The sequence below is a fragment of the Protopterus annectens genome, chromosome 5.part1, assembly GCF_019279795.1.
Source record: "Protopterus annectens isolate FY-2018-M chromosome 5.part1, PAN1.0, whole genome shotgun sequence".
NCBI lineage: Eukaryota > Metazoa > Chordata > Ceratodontiformes > Protopteridae > Protopterus > Protopterus annectens.
Genome location: NC_056736.1, coordinates 626,387,258 through 626,406,291, shown reverse-complemented (window position 1 = coordinate 626,406,291; position 19,034 = coordinate 626,387,258). Strand labels below are relative to the sequence as shown.

The window sequence follows — 19,034 nt, the reverse complement described above, 5'->3', positions numbered from 1 at the left end:
TGCTACACTGTCTCAGTATTTTCATGGTGACCAGGCTGGCAGGAGAAACTGATGGGAATTGTCCAGATATTGTGTTCCAAATACTTGGGCGGACTTATGGAAAGAGGGTTTTGATAAGGGTTTGTCCACAAGAGTGTAGACCATAAAAACCTTAAATATAAAGTAACTGGCCCGAAGCACAAGTGCTAAAACCAAAGCAAGATGCTTAGAGTAACAGATAAATTTTAATCAGGCTACTAACAAGCAGTAATAAATGCAGCAGAATAAAAGCACTTGAACACTTAAGAGCACACAGCAAAAACAAGGTGATAAAGTACTAAGAACACAATTACAATAAAAGCAACTGAATAAAGTGTATTTATTTATTTATTCTTTTTCTTAATTTATTATATATTCTTTATTTACTTCTCTGGCTAATAATATTCATTTTTATTTATCTAGGACACCTACTAGAACTTCAGATTATTTTCTTGCTAGCAGTTTTCATGTACCATTTTATTGGATTTTCTTCCTTATGAAGAATTTATGCATATAAGAAAGGCTTGCAGGCTAAGATAGGACTTTATTATTGAGGTTCAGAAAGTTGTATCTGTTTCTAAAATAGAAGTTATATACACCAGAGTATTTATGAGGGTTATAAGAACGTTAACAATTTATCTCATTGTGATGCATTGCATAAATGTCCTGTTTCTACAAATAATACATTTCATTCTAAAGATTTTCGGATGACCCATATATCTAAACAGCAGATTTATTTTGTTTCTAAATATTGTGTATTATCTGACAATGTTACTTTATTAGTTAAAAATGTTGGAGTATTTTACTTGATGCCTTGTTTAAAAGTAGATTATATTGTAAACTGTATTTTTGCTTTTCATAGAGGCTGTCATGTTTATAATATGTTGGGTAATATAGCAATAACCTATAACATCGGTGTGGTATATTAAAGATTTACCCATGGTTGGTATGGTTTAATCACAAGGGCAGAGCCCGAGTGATTAAATAAAGCTAATCGTGGGTAAATTTCAGTATACCACAACCACGGAGTCGGTTATTGCTATTATACAATGACATTATTTAAGAAAAAAAACCCTTACTTTTCTTAAATAATGTCTTTGTATAATGGTGCATTACTGTTCTTCCATGGCTGGTGGTATATTGCTGCATTGTTTTGATGTACTGCGCATGCGTATGGGACTTGCGCTCCAACGCTTATGCAGTACATCAAGGCTGTGAAGAGGTAGCAATGGCGAAAGGAAGATCTCCGTTGCTTCTTCTTCTTTGTTATAATCAAAAAAAAAGGAAGAACCCAGGAGACTTTTTATGTTTATTTTAGGGAGAGACGGGACAGACAAAATAAAAGGATAATCGGGTACGTTTTTTAAGCTTTGTAGAATGTACCTGATTATCCTTTTATTTCTGTCGGTGCCATCTCCCAAACATAAAATGACTTCTGTTTTTATTTTGTACTAAAAAAAAAAAAAAGTAAAAAAAAAAAATATGAGATATACTAACGGGAAAAAGTCCGGGCGACTGGATCTTTTCCCGTTGGTATATTCTCGGATTTACAATGGGCATGCTGGTTGGGCTGGCCAATCAGCGTGCTCGTTTTTGAATGCTAATGGCCAGTCAATGTATAATAGTAATGTTTCTTTATGTCATTGTATATATTCCTTTATCTCTCAAACATTTTTAGAAATTACCCCTTGTGGTGAGTGATCATGCTGTTCTGTTATAGTTCCGAGTTTTTCTAAAATAAAAAATATTAGGTTTGGCATTACAGGTAATTATGATTGTAATACTGAAGCTGTAGTTTATGCTATTAAATGTCGTTGTGGCTTATTTTATTTTAGGGTGACTAAGCGCAAATTTCAATTGAGATTTAAAGAACATATGCAGGATATTGTTCATGGTAAAGTTGATAGCCCCATGGGTGAACATTTTTTGTTTGCCACAAGATGGATTATTCAGTTTTATCAGCTTGTATTTTATTGTAGGTGACTGTTCCTAATTTTTCTCTTTCATTTATTTTCATACAAGTTATTTCTAAAAAAGTGTTTGTCTGTTCTATAATATGGTACTTTACTGCCATTTGGCCTTAATACAGCAGTTAATTGGAAGTATCTTTTATAATCGATTACTTCTTTTCATTGGTTGTTTTTGTTTAGTCATGTATATTTATTTGATCTTTTTTTTTTTCATCATTTCTTTGAAGGCTTTTTGCTGAGGTGCTAGAAGTGATTTATTGATTTTCATCCATTAAAGATATTTTTTGCTTAGTTATGTTGGTTTTCTTCTTCCTAGTTGGCCATTTGTTATTAGGAGAAGATCTAATCAAGAGATTGCTGCCAATCTTTTTTTTAAGTGAATGTCTGTGTGTTCCCTTCAAGGATGTGTTGCTTTCAATAGTAATTCTAGGGTATTTACACTGAGTTATGTTTTTTTTAGTAGCTGTTGCTCCTTCCAGATTAAAGTTTCTAGAAGGTGAGACTGATTTTTTGAGTCTGGATATAAAGGATAATTATTTTAATTTTCTTTTCCACGAGAATTTGTTGGTTTTGATAAATTCTCAATTCTCCAGTTTGATTCCCAGCTGGTCAGACCTTGAAGAACTTTTTTGAAAAGATCTTTTTAAGGTGTAGAATAAAATTGTCCATTAATCAAATCCCAAGTGGCTCAATTTTTCCTAAGGTGTGTGTGTGTGTGTGTCTGTGTGTGTGTGTGTGTGTGTGTGTGTGTGTGTGTGTGTGTGTGTGTGTGTGTGTGTGTGTGTGTTGTGTGTGTGTGTGCAAGTGTGTTTGCATATTTTATAGTTTCAAGAAAATTTCAGTAAACAGTTCACTTTATAAAATGCACGGGCTTATGGCTTTGTGTTGTTTGCAGAGAGGTACTACAATATACCTCTGATAAAAGGGCATGCTTCTTATATCCTCTTTGAGAAAACTGTTATCTAAGTAAACATGACTGATGTCATTGCCTTAAAGCCAATATTACTTAACCCCATGTCATAGATTAATAAACACTGAAAGTCACTTTTACTGAAAAACCCACACAAACACTATTTATTTATTTTGCAGGGAGGAAATCACAGACCCACTACATAAATATACTGATTCCACAGTTAGACAGACATTGGAAAATGGCAAACACTTTTTAAAGAAGAAATTAAATTTTAATACCACATTTGCAGCACTTTCATGCAACCATGACTATACAGTGAGATAAGAAGTGTAATATACATATTTAAGTACAGATTTAAACAATAATTAAAACAATGTGGGTGCATAGTTTCTTTGTGTTTTTTATAGTATAAGTGGTTCTCGATGCTATTTATTCAGTGGCCTCAATGACATGATCTCAGACATAAACATTGCTTAATGGCAGACACTGTACAGGATGATGATCAGTCCATCGGCTGCCTCAGGCGAGCTAAGCATTTCCTGACCTTTTTCCCTAGGATGGTAACAGTGCTAGTGTTAGTTCACATTACTTAGTTGCATCCAGTGAGCCCTGTCTTGGTGATTGTTTTTCTGTGTGTGTGTGTGTGTGTGTGTGTGTGTGTGTGTGTGTGTGTGTGTGTGTGTGGGTGTGTGTGTGTGTGTTTCATTGAGTATGTATGCGATAATTTAAAAAGAAGGCTGCTACATAAATGAAAAATGACTACTACAATTTATATGTTTTAAATATTTTACTATATGAGCAAACAATTGTGGAATGAATTAATTCTTGGTACTTGTTTCACAACAGTATTCTGGATGAGATACACACTTCAGCAGCTAAAGTCCCAGTACTTCAGAGGGCAAGTACAGCATTAGGAGGAAGAAGAACAGCAGCACATCCTTTAGTCAGTAATGGCAGAAGGGAATCACATGACCAGAGCCATACGTACCCAGAATGGCTGGAGAAGGAACTTCTGAAATGGAAACAGAGAAGTTATTCCATCGGGCTTGCTGAAAATATTGCTGAGAATGAGAATGTCCAGTATCATGGGGATCCTACAAGAAGTCTCCGGAAAGGAAAGGTAATGCTCCATTTTAGAGTTAAATTAAACCATTTTGTTTGCATAGAATGCCAGTTCCTTTGACAATTTTTGCATTGTTATTTCCATAAGTATATTTAAAATGGCAACCAGAGCCAAAAAATCATGATTTTTTTCCATATCTGTTTTACCCCTCAGTTTCAGTCAACCATTAAGCCCATTTGTTCCCCTGAACTCAGGGAGGAGAGCAGACCAGAGAGGCTGTCATACATCCAGCAATGGAAGTTGTTTGTGCCTTTTTTCCACATCCTAGCAACAAAGGCATTTCTAATGAGTCCCTAAACTTGCTCTGGTGACTGATTTGAGCACACATGTCATTGCTGGGGATCCTGTGCCCTCCTGGTATGCCTGCATTTACCCACAATCTGTGAAGGTCACCATCACCACCTTGCATTTGCCAACTCCCTCTGTGTTGGCCATTTTTAGTGCTTTGCAAGCCTCTACTTGCATGATGATAACTGGCTAACAAGAAGCACCATTCTGTTCCCCCAGGATAGGAGAGCCGGTGTCAGCTGCTAACTCACATTGTCTCCTGCATGGCTTTTCCAGTACCCAGGCAGCTGTCTGAACTCTGGTCACTTGGGTCATAGTCGGGGCTTTATCCCTATGTGTCATGGAGCCTGGCTAATCCCAAAAATCATACATAAAATGTTCATACCTATGCTGAACTTGAGCAGTGGTATTAAAAGGCACATTATTTACTTAATGTTCAGTTTAGGGATCAGTTTAAAACCCTGTGGCATTTATTAGATGGAACGGTTTTGTCAGCAGCACCATCCATCATTGAGATGAATTACTACTCCACCAGTTTTAAATTGTGCTCCTTTCTGAGGCTCCTTGTGTCCCAGCACCCCAGATCAGATTTATACAAGTGTAAGCATTCAGCACAGATGACCTTTGTGGTAACTTCTCAAAGACCTTAACTGGAGATGAATCTTCTGCTTACAAATCAACAAGTTAAGCACTGAAAAAGTACGTTGGAATTCAGTCTGATGCTTACTTTCAATCCACAGGCTTCAACTGGACTCTGTGAATAGAGTACATTTCTAAATCAAAAATATATTAAGTTAGCACTGAGTTTAACATGAATCTAGGAACTTTGTCTTAGCTTTGCTTCTTGCTGGTCATCAGTCAAGGAGGTCATTTAAGAGTTTTGCAGAATATATCTTGTAGTGAAACGTAATGTCTGAGAGTGAGAATGCAGGTGACATGTAATCCCACTAGCAGTTTGGTCAGCTGTGTCTTGACCTGAACAATAAAAGAAATCAAAGTATTAAGTTGCCTTCCTTGAGTGTCTTCAGTGCACTAAATCTCTGAAATAATTTGTTCACTCGTGTTAGAGGGGAGGAAGTGATTATCTGAGAGTGCTGTTCACTGTTTTGGGGAGCTTCACCCTTCTCCAGTGTTGAGTAACCTTGGAGTTAGTATATATGTATAAGTTCAGGCAGTATTTATTGTATAGGGCTTGAGCCATCCAAATACTTTGTACATAATAGGTGAATGAAAAAGTGCAGCCCGAATAACTAGGTTTCACTTTTCCATAGTAGCTGCCATTAAGTTTCAGACTGAAATAAAAGATAAGTGATTTAATGCAATATAAGTGGTCCTATGCAAAAATAAATAAATAAATAAATTACTGTAACTTTCTATGGTTAGCTGATTATTTCTTTACAGACATTTGATACAACCTCACCTGAATACTTGATGTAGCTATAGAAATCTTTTCAGGGTAATACCATAAAGAGGATAAAGGCAGTTTACAGGAGGCCTACACCAAAATGTATGGTTTGCATTGTCAGCCAATAAATACATTTAAATATGACTAAAATAACTTAGTATGTACAGTCTTGAGGAAAGGGGGGGGGGGTGTGACAAAAATATTTTATGTTCTTCAAAATAATTTGCAGAGTCCAAGTGGTTCCTGTGTTTGAAAAAAATGAATTGGAACAAGAAGAAACAAGTTAATGATAGAGTTGTGGCTGACTGGAAAAGCCTTCCTGCAGAGTCAGCACTGTCAGTCAAAGTGACTGAACTCAGAAATGCATGGGACAACCATATTGTCATCTTTATGAGGTCTAGTGGGAGTGGGGAAAGAGAAGGTAAACTGTCAGAAAAGAAGGACCTGTGATTCATCTATTCATAATTGGCAAACTGGGTGGGCCATGTAGTTCTCATCTGCCATCAGATTTTGTGTCTCTGAATATCGACCAGAGTCAAAGGTGATTCAGCATGCTCAAAATGGCATTTATTCAGGCATACATGGTTGTTGGTTCCAGGTCAGTGAAGTGAATGACTTACCTGGGGTTTCCTTGAGAACATAAGGTGCTGCTACTATCCTTGCGTGACAGTGTCTGCATTGCACAGGCTGTGATCTAACCACCTGGTGGTAGGAGCAGCAGCTGGTTTAGGATGTGTCCCAAAAGATAACATAGTTAGAAGGGTGTCCTGTTATACCTGTTTAGGATTTAAGCCAATTGGCAGTACACTTGCATAGTAATAGGAACTTTAACTAAAGTTCTGCTGGTTTTATCTAATAGAGTAATGCATACTGGTCTTTATAAGCAATTCTGATACTGGTCTATAGCTAGTTACTTCGGCACCAGTGACATTTATAGAGTTACATTATGTCTTTTACAGGATTTATGACAAAACTAATTTTCTTTTGTGCCTAATGATGCCCCATAAGTTGTATCAAACATACCGCTGACAGGTAAGTACAAGGCTAATTAGCTTTTGTGGCCATTTAAGCCAAGTTTTCTTGATCAGAATCAGACCCTACAGAAATAGATGAATCAAGCCCTGTAACTTGAATCAGTAAGGCAAAGACCTTAATCACCATGCCTCCCCATTAAATTCTTAATTGTATAAGTAATATTCACATTTACAGTTGCAAGAGGTAGAAAGCCACCATAAACAAAAAATAACTGTTCTTTCTTTTTCCTTTCCTCCACTTAGCAACTCCTGTCAAAAGATTATGAACTTTCTCTTAAGCATCTCACATATTCTATTCTTGCTGTTTCCTCTTAGACAATTTCTAGGACCTCTTAAGTATTTTAATGCACTGTTTACCTGGAATCAATCTACAAATGTATTTGAATGTTTTTTTTTGTTAAGTTTCTCTATTTTATATACTAATATCCAAAGTGAATGTTTACTCTGACTCTTGCTCATTGTCTATTAATTACACTGTAATAAAAATGTTTACGGAGCTTTTCTCCCCGGGCCTCCACTGAAAATGGGTTTCTGACCCAGCGGACTTTCCCTGTCAATAAATAAATAAATAAATAAATAAATAACCATTATGCCGACCCCAACCATTATTTTGTTTGCAGTGTATTGAAGCCTTTATACTCTGCTGTTCTACAGAAAATGGTCAGTGTAGAGAAATGCAGTAGAATACATATTTAGGGTCATAGCTAAATACTAGGCTATCAGTCAGTAGACTGCTACAAGGCTAGCCAATATCCAGTGTTCAAAATCAAGCCCTGTAAGTTGAATCAGTAAGGCAAAGACCTTAACCATCATGCCTCCCCCTAAATTCTTAATTGTACAATTTACATTCACATTTACAGTTGCAAGAGGTAGAAAACAGACTGGAAAAACTCTAGCTGCATTAATTAGATATTAGTAGCTTACAGAGTTACTGAACTGTTGTTTAAGAAATTGATAGTGCAATGTTTTCCAGGCTGTACACTTTAGGGCCCATGATGATATACATTTCTAAAGTGGAGGTTTTCACAGACAAATCTTCCTGAATTATTTGATTTAGTGACCAGCCTAATGGATATGTGTCTGTGTGAGTGTGTGTGTGTGTGTGTGTGTGTGTGTGTGTGTGTGTGTGTGTGTGTGTGTGTGTGTGTGTGTGTGTGTGTGTGTGTGTGTCTGTCTCTGTATCTCTGTGTTGGGTGGGGCAGCAGTTGTGATCTACCAAGCTTTTAGCAACAAGAAGTTAAAGAGCCAACTCTGTAACCTCTCGGTTTAATTTCTCCAAGACATTGGGTTTCTAATATTATGACGGGAATGGACCCCATTCCTAAATCAGCGTATGATTACAGTTCATAAAATTAGTATTGTTTTGTTCTCTAATGTTAGCCAAGAGTGCTTCTCTCAGCACCCCCAATGTGCCCAGAATTGCCTCTTTCTGTAGTTCTTATGGGGTTACATGTATTTGTATCATATCTAAGTGTGACTGTAAATCCCTTTTTATTAGATCCGTTGCTCCTGCTAGTTTAGAACTGCCTGAGTATCTTATTTTCACATTGCTCTTGTTTCTGCCTGCAAATCCTGGCATTTTATTACTTTGTGTCTGTCTGTAAGTGAGACACTGTAATCACTGGGTATTGAAATTTCACTGATCAGTGCTGCATTTGTCTTTTTTCATGGACTTCTATCTCTGGTTTTCTTGCAACTGTTTTTGAACTGTTGGTAATAGGTCATCCCATATTATATTCACTTCATCATTTTCTATAATGCATTGTGGTTCATGTTTCCATTTCTTCTCAGCTACTTCTACATTGTAGGGTTTGCACAATCCCCAAATTATTGTACCTTTTAGTAGATAGCCTCCTGAATGGAGTTAGTGCTAGTTAGATAGGTAAAAAGATAGATGGGTGCAGGAGAAACTAAGATAGAGTGACCAGAGTGGTAACTCAATTGTGGGTACTTGGCAATGTGATATTCGTTATTTCTGTATTATAAACATGACTGATAAAATGCATAAGCCAAAAGATAGGACAGGCAAAGGCTTGCTTTAGAACCTTCTTTTCCACTGGACAAAATCCTGCATGCATTCATTTGGGGAACTTTAGTTGTTCCCCATGTACTACTGCCTACCTTAACCTTGGCAAGGCATTTGACACAACACCCACTCGGGCATTGTTGACAAACTCAAGAGGTTAGGTACAAACCTGTATGTCATAAGGTGGATAGCCAACTGTTCACAGACAGGACCCAGCAAGTTAGAAATGGAGAGTCCACCTCTACAAAGGGGCCAGTCACAATTGGACTCCCTCAGGGATCAGTCCTTGGACTGCTCCTTTTTGGCATTTACTTCTCAGAAGTCAAGGCCAATGTCAGTGGTCTCTGGCTGACTAAAACTCACACTGACACAAATGTTCTCCAGGAGGGACTGGCACAGACAAACAACTGGTGTCAGAGCCATGGACTAAAACTAAATGCCAAGAAATGCATAATAGTATGTTTTGGGAAGTCATCCATCCCTGATAACTATCATACTGACAAAACAACCCTTAGAGTTGACCCAGTAGTCAGGGACTTGGGGACACACATAGATAGTAATCTAGCTTTTGACCATCATGTTCCTACAGTGGCAAGGAAATAATTCTATGTTGCGCAAGTTATAAACAAAGGTATAGCATCTAAGCCCAAGGAAGTCATTGTTCCACAGTATTCGCATTCATCAGACCTATCTTTGAGTAAAATGCCCCCTTTGGTATGCTCCTAACCAGTCATATTCCACAATTGGAAAGTCCACAGAAGTTCCTCACTAAAAGAATACAGGGCATAAGTAAAATGTCCTATGCAGACCACCTCAAGGCCCTATGCCTGTATTCTGTCTCCTACAGGCTTTTGAGGGGAGATCTATGCCCGGCATACAGGGCATCATCAGACCCCACTCTGATGGACCTCCTGCATAGCCACAAAACAAACAGCATCAGAATTACCCATTCTAAAGAATTAAACCTTGACTGTAATATAAATAGAACCTGCTAGAGAGATAGGTATGTATCCCAGAGACTACCACTTCTATGGAACAGCCTCCCTATCCATGTGAAGCAGAGTTCCTCCTTAACTACTAATCCAAGTGCAACTGGACATTATATTATGATCAGTCATAATGCGTAGACTGATAGTTTTTATTCAGAATTGCAGAGCTGTTTCACAATCATTGGAAATTTAGTACAATGAAGAGCAAGCCAGCACCATTGATAATTGCATGTGTTAGGCTTTTGTTGAATACAAGGCAGCATGTTAGTTTTGCGGATATACTAACACTCAGATACTTCCAGACCATGTATAATATAATAAATCACTGTTAAAGGCTGAAAAATAGGCTAAAGCCTCCCTGAAGCAAAGACAGGCACCCATTTAGGGCAGCACCAACAGCTTTTGGGAACCAATAAGTAACCTTGAAGAAGTGAAGGCTACCAGATCCCATCCATGTTATTAACAGAGAGGTTGTTAATTACTCTAAAATAATATCTGATACTTTTGCCAGCTACTTTGCATAGACCAATGAGACAACATCACCCTGGCTAATAATAAAACAGAGAAAATATTTAGCTTCACAAAAGCATTCTAGATTATTGCAGTTTTTTTCTTTTAGAAATGAATCAGAGACTCTGGGAAGTCATTGTCTGAAGTTTCTAATAGCCTACATCCCAAATTTTTCTGTTCATGTCATACACCCATTGCTAAGCCACTTTTGTGTAGAGTCAGCTGCTATCTTCTGTTTGGAATTATCCCACATATTTAGAAACCAGCTTATGTTAGCACCAACATACCCCAAACCACTGCTACATCCTTTGGGTTTATTTTTTGTCTTTCCCAGATTTTGGATACAGGAAAGGACTTCACCAGTGCTATTAAGGGCCCATTTAAGAGCCTGCGGCCTACTGAGCAATCAGCAGCATGACGTTTGGAAGGACACAGCATATCACAACTCTAATTTTATTCCTTTCTTGATTTTGAATTGGTGGAAGATGGTGAGTTCAGTGGGGTGGAGTTCATAGGATCATAGGATAGGCTATTGACCCAGAGGTCTTTTCAAGGCTAGTCATTTCATCCCAATGTAATACCATAGAAATGTTAAATAATACCCAACATTTCATTTAGTAATGACTGCCCATGTCCAGGAGGGTTGTGGGCACTATTCCCAGTAAGAATTTACAGTGCCCCATCCACATGTCCAGGTTCCTTTTGAACAGTGTCATAGAGGTGCTCTGCTTCACATGAATAGGTAGTCTATTCCAAAGATGCGGCAGTCTCTGGGAGATAAATCTGTCCCTCCAGCATGTCCTATTTAAGTCACAGGCCATATTTAGGTCCCTGGAACTGGTGGCACTAGTCCCATTTGATTTACGGATATGCAGCAAGTTCATTAGGTTTTGGTCCGATATTGCTCTGTAAACCAGGCATGTCTTCCTTAAGAAGTCTATATGATACAGAGTAAAAGTGCCATTGTTTGTGCAGAAGGGAATGATGATGCATTTCTTTGCATACAGTTTGAGACTGTGACTAAGACACCAGTCGTTGGTCTGTGTAAGATCCTCCTGGAGTATACTGACATAATTTGGGGAGTCAGTATTTGCACCCAGTTTGCAGTCTTCTGCAAACCTGGTCAGCCACAATTCCTTAGTTTTGACCTGAATTTCTGAGAAGTATATACCAAACAGTAGGGGGCCCAGCACTGACCGCTGTGGCACCCCATTGGTATTAGGTCTGCTGGTTGATGTGGAGTCACCCACTTTGATAGTGTGTGTCCAGTTTGTGAGCCAGTTACCAACCCATCTTACAAGAAAGGAGTTTACCTTCACTTTGGTAATGCCTGACTGTGGGATTGTTTTTAAAGCCATTGCCAAGTCAAGGTATGCTGTGTGCACAAATTTGCTCTCATCAATGACCCTGGTCACATTTTTGAAAAAATCCACAAGATTTAACAGGCAGGATCTGCCCCTGACTAAACCGGATTGGGTAGAATCCAGGGTTTAGAGGTTGCCTATGTCTCTGTTTATAAGGTCCATAATGATACGTTCCATGGCTTTACAGATGAGGCTGGTCAGCCTTATGGGTTTGTAGTTAACCCGGGTATGTTGCTAGGCCACCTTTGCAGAGCTGAATAACTGTTGCTGTTCTCTGTTCCACAGGAGCAAAGCCTGTGGTTAGACTATGATTGAAAAGGGTAGATAATGGTGATGCTATTTCATGTTTTAGCCTGTTTAGAAGACATCCTGGGATGCTTGCAGAGTTGAATAACTGTTGCTGTTCTCTGTTCCACAGGAGCAAAGCCTGTGGTTAGACTATGATTGAAAAGGATAGATAATGGTGATGCTATTTCATGTTTTAGCCTGTTTAGAAGACATACTGGGATGCCGCCTGGTCCCATAGAGGCTGTTTTTTTGGCTTTGGATAAGGCTTTGATGACCTGTTCTTCAGATATGTAGGGTGGAGGAAGTTTGTGGCAAGGTTTGTGATAGGTTTGGAGGGGATGGGGTGGTGAATCTTTCACCAAACCTATCTGCAAGCAGGTTTGCTATCTCTGTGGGGTCAGTGTGTGTAATACCGTTGATCACTAGTTCTGCACATGCTTGGGTCTTACCTTTTAGGCTACATGAGTAGCTGTAAAAGGCCTTATGGTTATCCTTGGCTGTGCTTGCTAAGTTTATCTCAAAGAGGCCCTTAAAGGATTTGACAAACTGTCTTATTTGCCTGTTGAGGCTGAGTAGGCTGCTTTTCTATTGTTGGGGTCTTGCCTTTGTTTTCATGGACAGCAGCTTTTTGTGTTTATTGTAAAGTTTGTTGATGCTGGATTTCCACCATGGCTGCTTGTTTTTACTTGGGGCTGTGGCTTTGATTCTTTCTGGTACAGCTGAGTTTATACACTTATGCAAGTGATTTGTACAGGGCTTTAGTGTAAGCTTTGGTGTAGTTATCACTTCCATCTGGAGGTGGGGCTCCAAATGCATTTATACCTTCACCTAGGAGGGTATAGTTTGCCCTGGTGAAGTTTTTTAGTCTGATTTCACCCTTTGTGAGTCCTGCTGTTATTATCATCTCAAAGGTGACCAATTTGTGATCAGATTTAACTAATGAGGGTCCAACAGTTGCAGCAGTGCATCTGTTTGTCATGTTAGTGCAGACCAGATCTAGTATGTTTGTTACTCTTGTCGGGGTATGAACAATTTGTTGCAGGGCATTTGAGTTAACAAAGTCCAGGAACTTTTGCCCTAGTGGGATAGGGATAGCATAGGTTTCTCAGTTGATGGTGGAATAATTGAAATTGTGTTCGGTAATATTTGGATTGTCTCCAGTTTGGTCAAGTAGGCTTTGTGCATGTCATGATCCATGGAGGCAGATCTGTAACTGGTTATGACTTGAATGGGGTCTTACCCACCATAACCTGAACTTGGAATAACTCAAAAGAGTTGTTCAGTCTAACTAGATTGGAGGTGAATTTATCTCCATTATAGATAGGAACACTACCTCTTTGGTTCTCACACGTTCATTTTGCAGTCTGAAGGTGTGGAAGGCATTGTAGCCTTGCAAGGCTGGGGTTCTCCCTGAGGCCTTGAACCAGCCTTCTGTGACTGCACAGACATCTATAGCTACATCTTCCAGTGCTAGAAGTGCTTCCAGGACATGCAGCTTTTGGTTTAAGCTCCTAGAGTTTAGCAGCATGACCCTATTTTGTTATGATTGGCAAATTTCATGTCTGTAAGTTTGTTTTCAAGACCTTGTCTAAAAAGACACTATGGGGAGACAAGAACCTTTGCCAGCAGCCAAAACCCCAGAGGTGCCAGGTGCAAACCATCTCTGGCAAAGCAGCGAGGTTTGTCAACCATGGCTTTCCAGGCTGACAGGAACTGGATCCCCTTTAAATGGCACCAAAAACTAAGCCACTTGTTTGAAATCAATCATTTTTTGTTTATACTGTGACATCATTCCAGGTGAGGATAGGATGCTGCTCAAGGCCAGGGACACAGCTGCCTGGGATATGTACTCAGAGAGCTCAATCACGTCTCTGTTCATATAGTCCAGTGAGGTACATCTCAGATCGTTCACTCAAACATGAACTGTGACAGAGTCATAATAGTACTTGTAGCTGAGAGACCTAAGTGTATGTGTGATCTGATGAATTCTGGCACCGGACAGGCAGCTGACTGTGACTTTCTCCTTGTCCAACCTGGTGAGTGGAACATCCATGTGTCTCACTATTGAGTCTCCAATGACTAGAACATTTGTTTTTTGAGTGTTACGCCTTACAGGCTTGGTAGGTGAGACAGTGGTGTTGCTATGTGTCATGGGTGCTGTGAGAACTGAGTCAGTTGTAGCAGTCTTGTGTTTTGGTGGTCTCTGGTCTTTCAGTAGTTTTTTTTGAAAGAACCTCCGCGTATGTTAATTTTTGTGTTTGCTGCGTACTATGTGTATGAGTAGTGGTACTATGTGCATGTGTAGTGGTGGATGGGTTGACAGCCTCTTCCGTGTTACTGTTTTGAGTGCGAGAGAGCATGGATTCAAGATTCTTGATGTAGACACATCTCTTACATTCTGTATTAGAGTGAGTTATTAGTAGAGGGTTGTCAGTGTACATAAGGCAATTGCTACACTGCCTCAAGAAACCCAAGTCAACAAAGTTAGCAGGAGAAACAAGGGTAGTCCAACTGTCCATAATGCTAGGTTGAAGACTGTTGTCACTGGGGGGGTGGGTTCAGGATCAATGAAGGAGAAGTTCAGTGGATGGATATTTTTGTTTTTTTTTTTTTTTGTTGTAGTTGGTAATGTAATAGGTTTCAGCTCACTAGCAGTATTTCTTTGACTGGGGAAGTACTAAGGATGAGGCATACACTAATGTGCTACTGCTGTAACTAAGGGAAAACCCGTTTAATTAATCTGTCTGGCCATGGCTCACAATTGCGCAGCACTGCGCGGTGTTGAGCAGTGAGCAAACAAGCAGAAACCTACTCAAATGCAGGGCTTAAATACCAGAAGCTAAAAACTTGAAAACATTTTGAAAAAGTTCAAAATGACCAATGAGGATGCTTATTCCAAGCCCTAAACCAACCACCCTTCACCAGACAGGTTCCAATCAGCACAATCCTCTCACTAGAGTGGATAAAGGCCCCTTCCTATCCAAGATGGCCTGGAAAACATGCTCAGAACAAATTGCCACTACAAATAGACCCAGAAGCAGCAAACCTGTATCTGGACTATGTTGCAGCTACTAGCTACCTTAGCTTTGGTGGAAACCACTAGAGAATGTTTAATACAGCAGAAAAATAGCAGTAAGACACTAAAAATTTTTAAAACAGCAGAAAATCATCAAGGAGACTCTAAAGAATGTTTTAAACAGCTAAAAATCAATTATGACACTGCCTAGCAGGAAAAACAGAACAAGCAGAACAGTTTTGCAGCAGTGAAAACACCAGCAAATACTTTAACAGTGAAAATAGCAAAAAGAGTTTAGTAATCAGTGAAAACAGCAATAAAATTTGATTTAACAGGCACAGTAAGGCAGGCAATTGCAGTACAACAGTGCAGATTAGTACACAGTATATAAATACAGTATTTTTTTTTTTGCAGTTAACCAAACCATTTGACTCCATGAATCATGCCGGTTCATCTGTTTGAGCTTACATGTGCACTAAGCACCAAAACACTGTCCTGGTTTAGTAGCTACTCATAGGAGTTTCACAACATACCCTTTAGAGTGTACCCCAAGGATCACATTTAAGAGCTCTGCATTTCACCTTCTTATACTCACGTTTGAGCTCTCACACATCTACCAGTTAACACTTGTGATATTGTTATTTAGGTCTGAGATCGGTCACATATTGTGATGTCTGTCCAGCTGAAGAATAATTTGGCTTAGGTCCAAGTCATAAACACAGCAAAACCAATGCCTTGTTTGAGATCTTGACTTAAACTGGAAAATAAAAGTTGTGACTGAACTTTGACAGAAAGATACAAGTACCATACGAAACCACATAGACAACTGGAACTGGAAATACATTTATTGATGCTGACCAGACTCAACGTAAAAAGCCTTCACTGGGCTCTTAGCACAAGATTTAAAATCAAGTCCACCAAATAAACAGTGTGCAACATAAATCACACCAGTGGTATTATGGGAATAAGACCTCTATTAAATAAATTTTCATAGGTTCATAGGTGTTTACTGGGCTAACAATCACAAGGGCCTTTTTATTCCAGCCATGCATCCCAAATCTCTGGCAAGTTCTGATACCCTTGATAAGTGTAAGCATGGGCCTGGGAGATGAACCATTTACAGGTTGCCTGTGTCCATCAGAGACATAGGTGCCAAACCAGGGATGAATTTCCAGTTCCCAGTCCAACTGTCCAAGTTGCACTTGAATTGGGTTAGGGAAGAACTCTGCTTCACATGGGTGGGGAGCTTGTTCCATAGATGGGGTAGTCTCTGGGATACATACATACATGTCTCTCCAACAGGTCCTTTTTAAATAAAAGACAAGGTTTAAGTCTTTAGAACAGGTAATTCCAGTGCTGTTTGTTTTGTGGATATGCAGGAGGTTCATCAGAGTGGGGTCTTACAATGCCCTGTATGCCAAGCATAGATTTACCTTCAAAAGCCTGTAGGAGACAGAATACAGCGATAGGGCCTTGAGGCGGTCTGCATAGGACATATTACTTATGCCCTGTCTTCTTTTTCATAGATTCATAGATTAGTACTAAGCTAACTGCCCTTGCGGGCCATTGTAAGCCTAGCCAATTATCCCTTGTGAGACTCAAACCCTGCACCTTGTGTTTGTAAGGCAAACACCTTACCCATTAGGCCACCCTCCCAACAAATAAACTGCCTCTGCAAGGCTCAAACCCAGGACCCTGTACATTACAGTCACAGTCGTTAATCACTAAGCCATCATAGCAATAGATGTCTGATTTTTTAGTGGGGAACCTTTGTGGACGTTCGAGTTGTTGAATATGGCTGGTTAGGTACATACCAAAGGGTGCATTGTACTCAATGATAGGTTTGATGAATGCCGGATACAGTGCAACAATGACTTCCTTGGACTTAGATGCAATGCCTTTGTTTATAAGTTGTGCAATATACAGTGGATATAAAAAGTGTACACACACCTGTTAAAATGCCGGGTTTTTGTGATATAAAATAATGAGACCACAATAAATAATTTCAAAACTTTTCCCACCTTTAATGTGACTTATAACCTGTACAATTCAATTGAAAAACAAACAAATCTGTTATGGGAAAAAATATAAAAAAATAAAAAAACATACAATAAGCTGGCTGCATAAGTGTGCACAACCTTAAACTAATACTTTATTGAAGCACCTTTTGATTTAATTACAGCATTCAGTCTTCTTGGGTAGTAGTCTATCAGCATAGCACATCTTGACTTGGCAATATTTGCCCAGTCTTCCTTGCAGAAGCACTCCAAATCTGTCAGATTGTGAGGTCATCTCTTGTGCACAGCCCTCTTCAGGTCACCGTACAGATTTTCTATTGGATTTAAATCTTGGCTCTGGCTGGGCCATTCCAAAACTAATTTTCTTCTGGTGAAGCCATTCTTTTGTTGATTTAGTTGTATGCTTGTGGTCATTGTGATGTTGAAAGGTGAAATTCCTCTTCACCTTCAACTTTCTAGCAGATGCCTGAAGGTTTTGGGCCAAAAGTGACTGGTATTTGGTACTGTTCATAATTCCTCCTCCTTGACTAAAGCCCCAGTTCCAGCTGAAGTAAAGCAGCCCCAAAGCATGATACTGCCACCACCATGCTTCACCGTGGGTATGGTGTTCTTTTGATGATACGAAGTGTTGTTTTTGTGCCAAGTGTACCTTTTGGAGTTGTGGCCAAAAAGCTCAACTTTGGTCTCATCAGACCATAACACATTTTCACACATGCTTTTGTGAGACTTGATGTATTGTTTTGCAAATTTTAGCTGGACCTGGATGTTTTTTTGTGTAACAAAAGGCTTCCGTCTTGCAACCCTACCACACAGGCCAGACATATGGAGAATACTGGAGATGGTTGTCACATGTAGTACACAACCAGTACTTGCCAGAAATTTCTGCGGCTCCTTCAGTGTTGCTATAGATCTCTTCACAGCCTCCCTGACCTGTTTTTGTCTTGTCTTTTAATCAATTCTGGAGGGATGTCCAGTTTTTTGCAACGTCATTGTTGTCCCATATTTTCTCCACTTTTTGATGACTGTCTTCACTGTGTTCCATGGTATACCCAATGCTGTGGAATTTTTTTTGTACCCTTCTCCTGACTGATACCTTTCAACAATGAGATCCCTTTGATGCATTGTAAACTCTCTGTGAACCATGGTATTGCTGTAGCAGGCAACTGAGTAACTGTCAGGAAAATCCTACTAGGACAGCTGAACTTTATTTGGGGTTAATCAGAGTCTTTTTAATTGATGGCAGGTGTGTACCCAAGAAGACTGAATGTTGTAATTAAAGCAAAAGGTGCTTCAACAATGTACTAGTTCAAGAGTGTGCACACTTATGCAACCGGCTTATTGTACATTTTTTATTTTTTATATTTTTTCCCCTAACAGATTTGTTTGTTTTTCAATTGAAGTGTACAGGTTGTAGGTCACATTAAAGGTGGGAAATGTTTTGAAATTATTTATTGTGGTCTCATTTTTAATATCACAAAACCTGACATTTTAACAGGGGTGTCTGTACTTTTTATATCCACTGTAGAATGATTTCCTCACTACTGTAGACACATGATGGTCAAAGGCTAGTTTAATAGCTGTGTGTGTCCCTAAGTCCCTGACTACTGGGTCATCTCTAAGGGGTGTGTTGTCAGTATGATAGTTACCAGGGATGGATGACTTCCCAAAGGATAGAATTATGCATTACTTGGCATTTAATTTTAGTCCATGGCTCTGACACCAGTTGTTTGTCTGTGTCAACCGCTCCTGAAAAACACTTGTGTCAGTGTGGGATTCAATGATAGCTCCTAATTTGCAATAATCTGCTAGGTCATGTTTCATGCTATTTAGAAGGCATCCTGGGATATTGTCTGGATCCATTGTTCTTGGTCTTAGAGAGAGGGCATTGAGGACCTGTTCCCTAATGATAGTAGGGGGAGTTATATTTGATGGTGTTTCCTGAGGGAAGGTTGAGGGAGAGAGAGGGGTAAAGTTGAAGATGATTTTTTTAGCCATGAGGTTTGCTATATCTTTTGGCTCAGTATAGTCACCCATGAATATGGTATTGGGTTGGATGGTTAGTGTTTTTATTA

The 19,034-nt window shown here is 39.2% G+C and overlaps 1 protein-coding gene across 1 annotated transcript in view; it reads left to right on the top strand.

The window, feature by feature from the left end:
* LOC122803568 (WD repeat-containing protein 49-like) overlaps positions 1-19,034 on the top strand; it is a 1,120,011-nt gene that overhangs the window by 71,666 nt on the left and 1,029,311 nt on the right. The window contains exon 2 of the mRNA XM_044073240.1: positions 3,748-4,021. Within this exon, the coding sequence (XP_043929175.1) occupies positions 3,748-4,021 (274 nt within the window). The remainder of the gene's footprint in view (positions 1-3,747; positions 4,022-19,034) is intronic.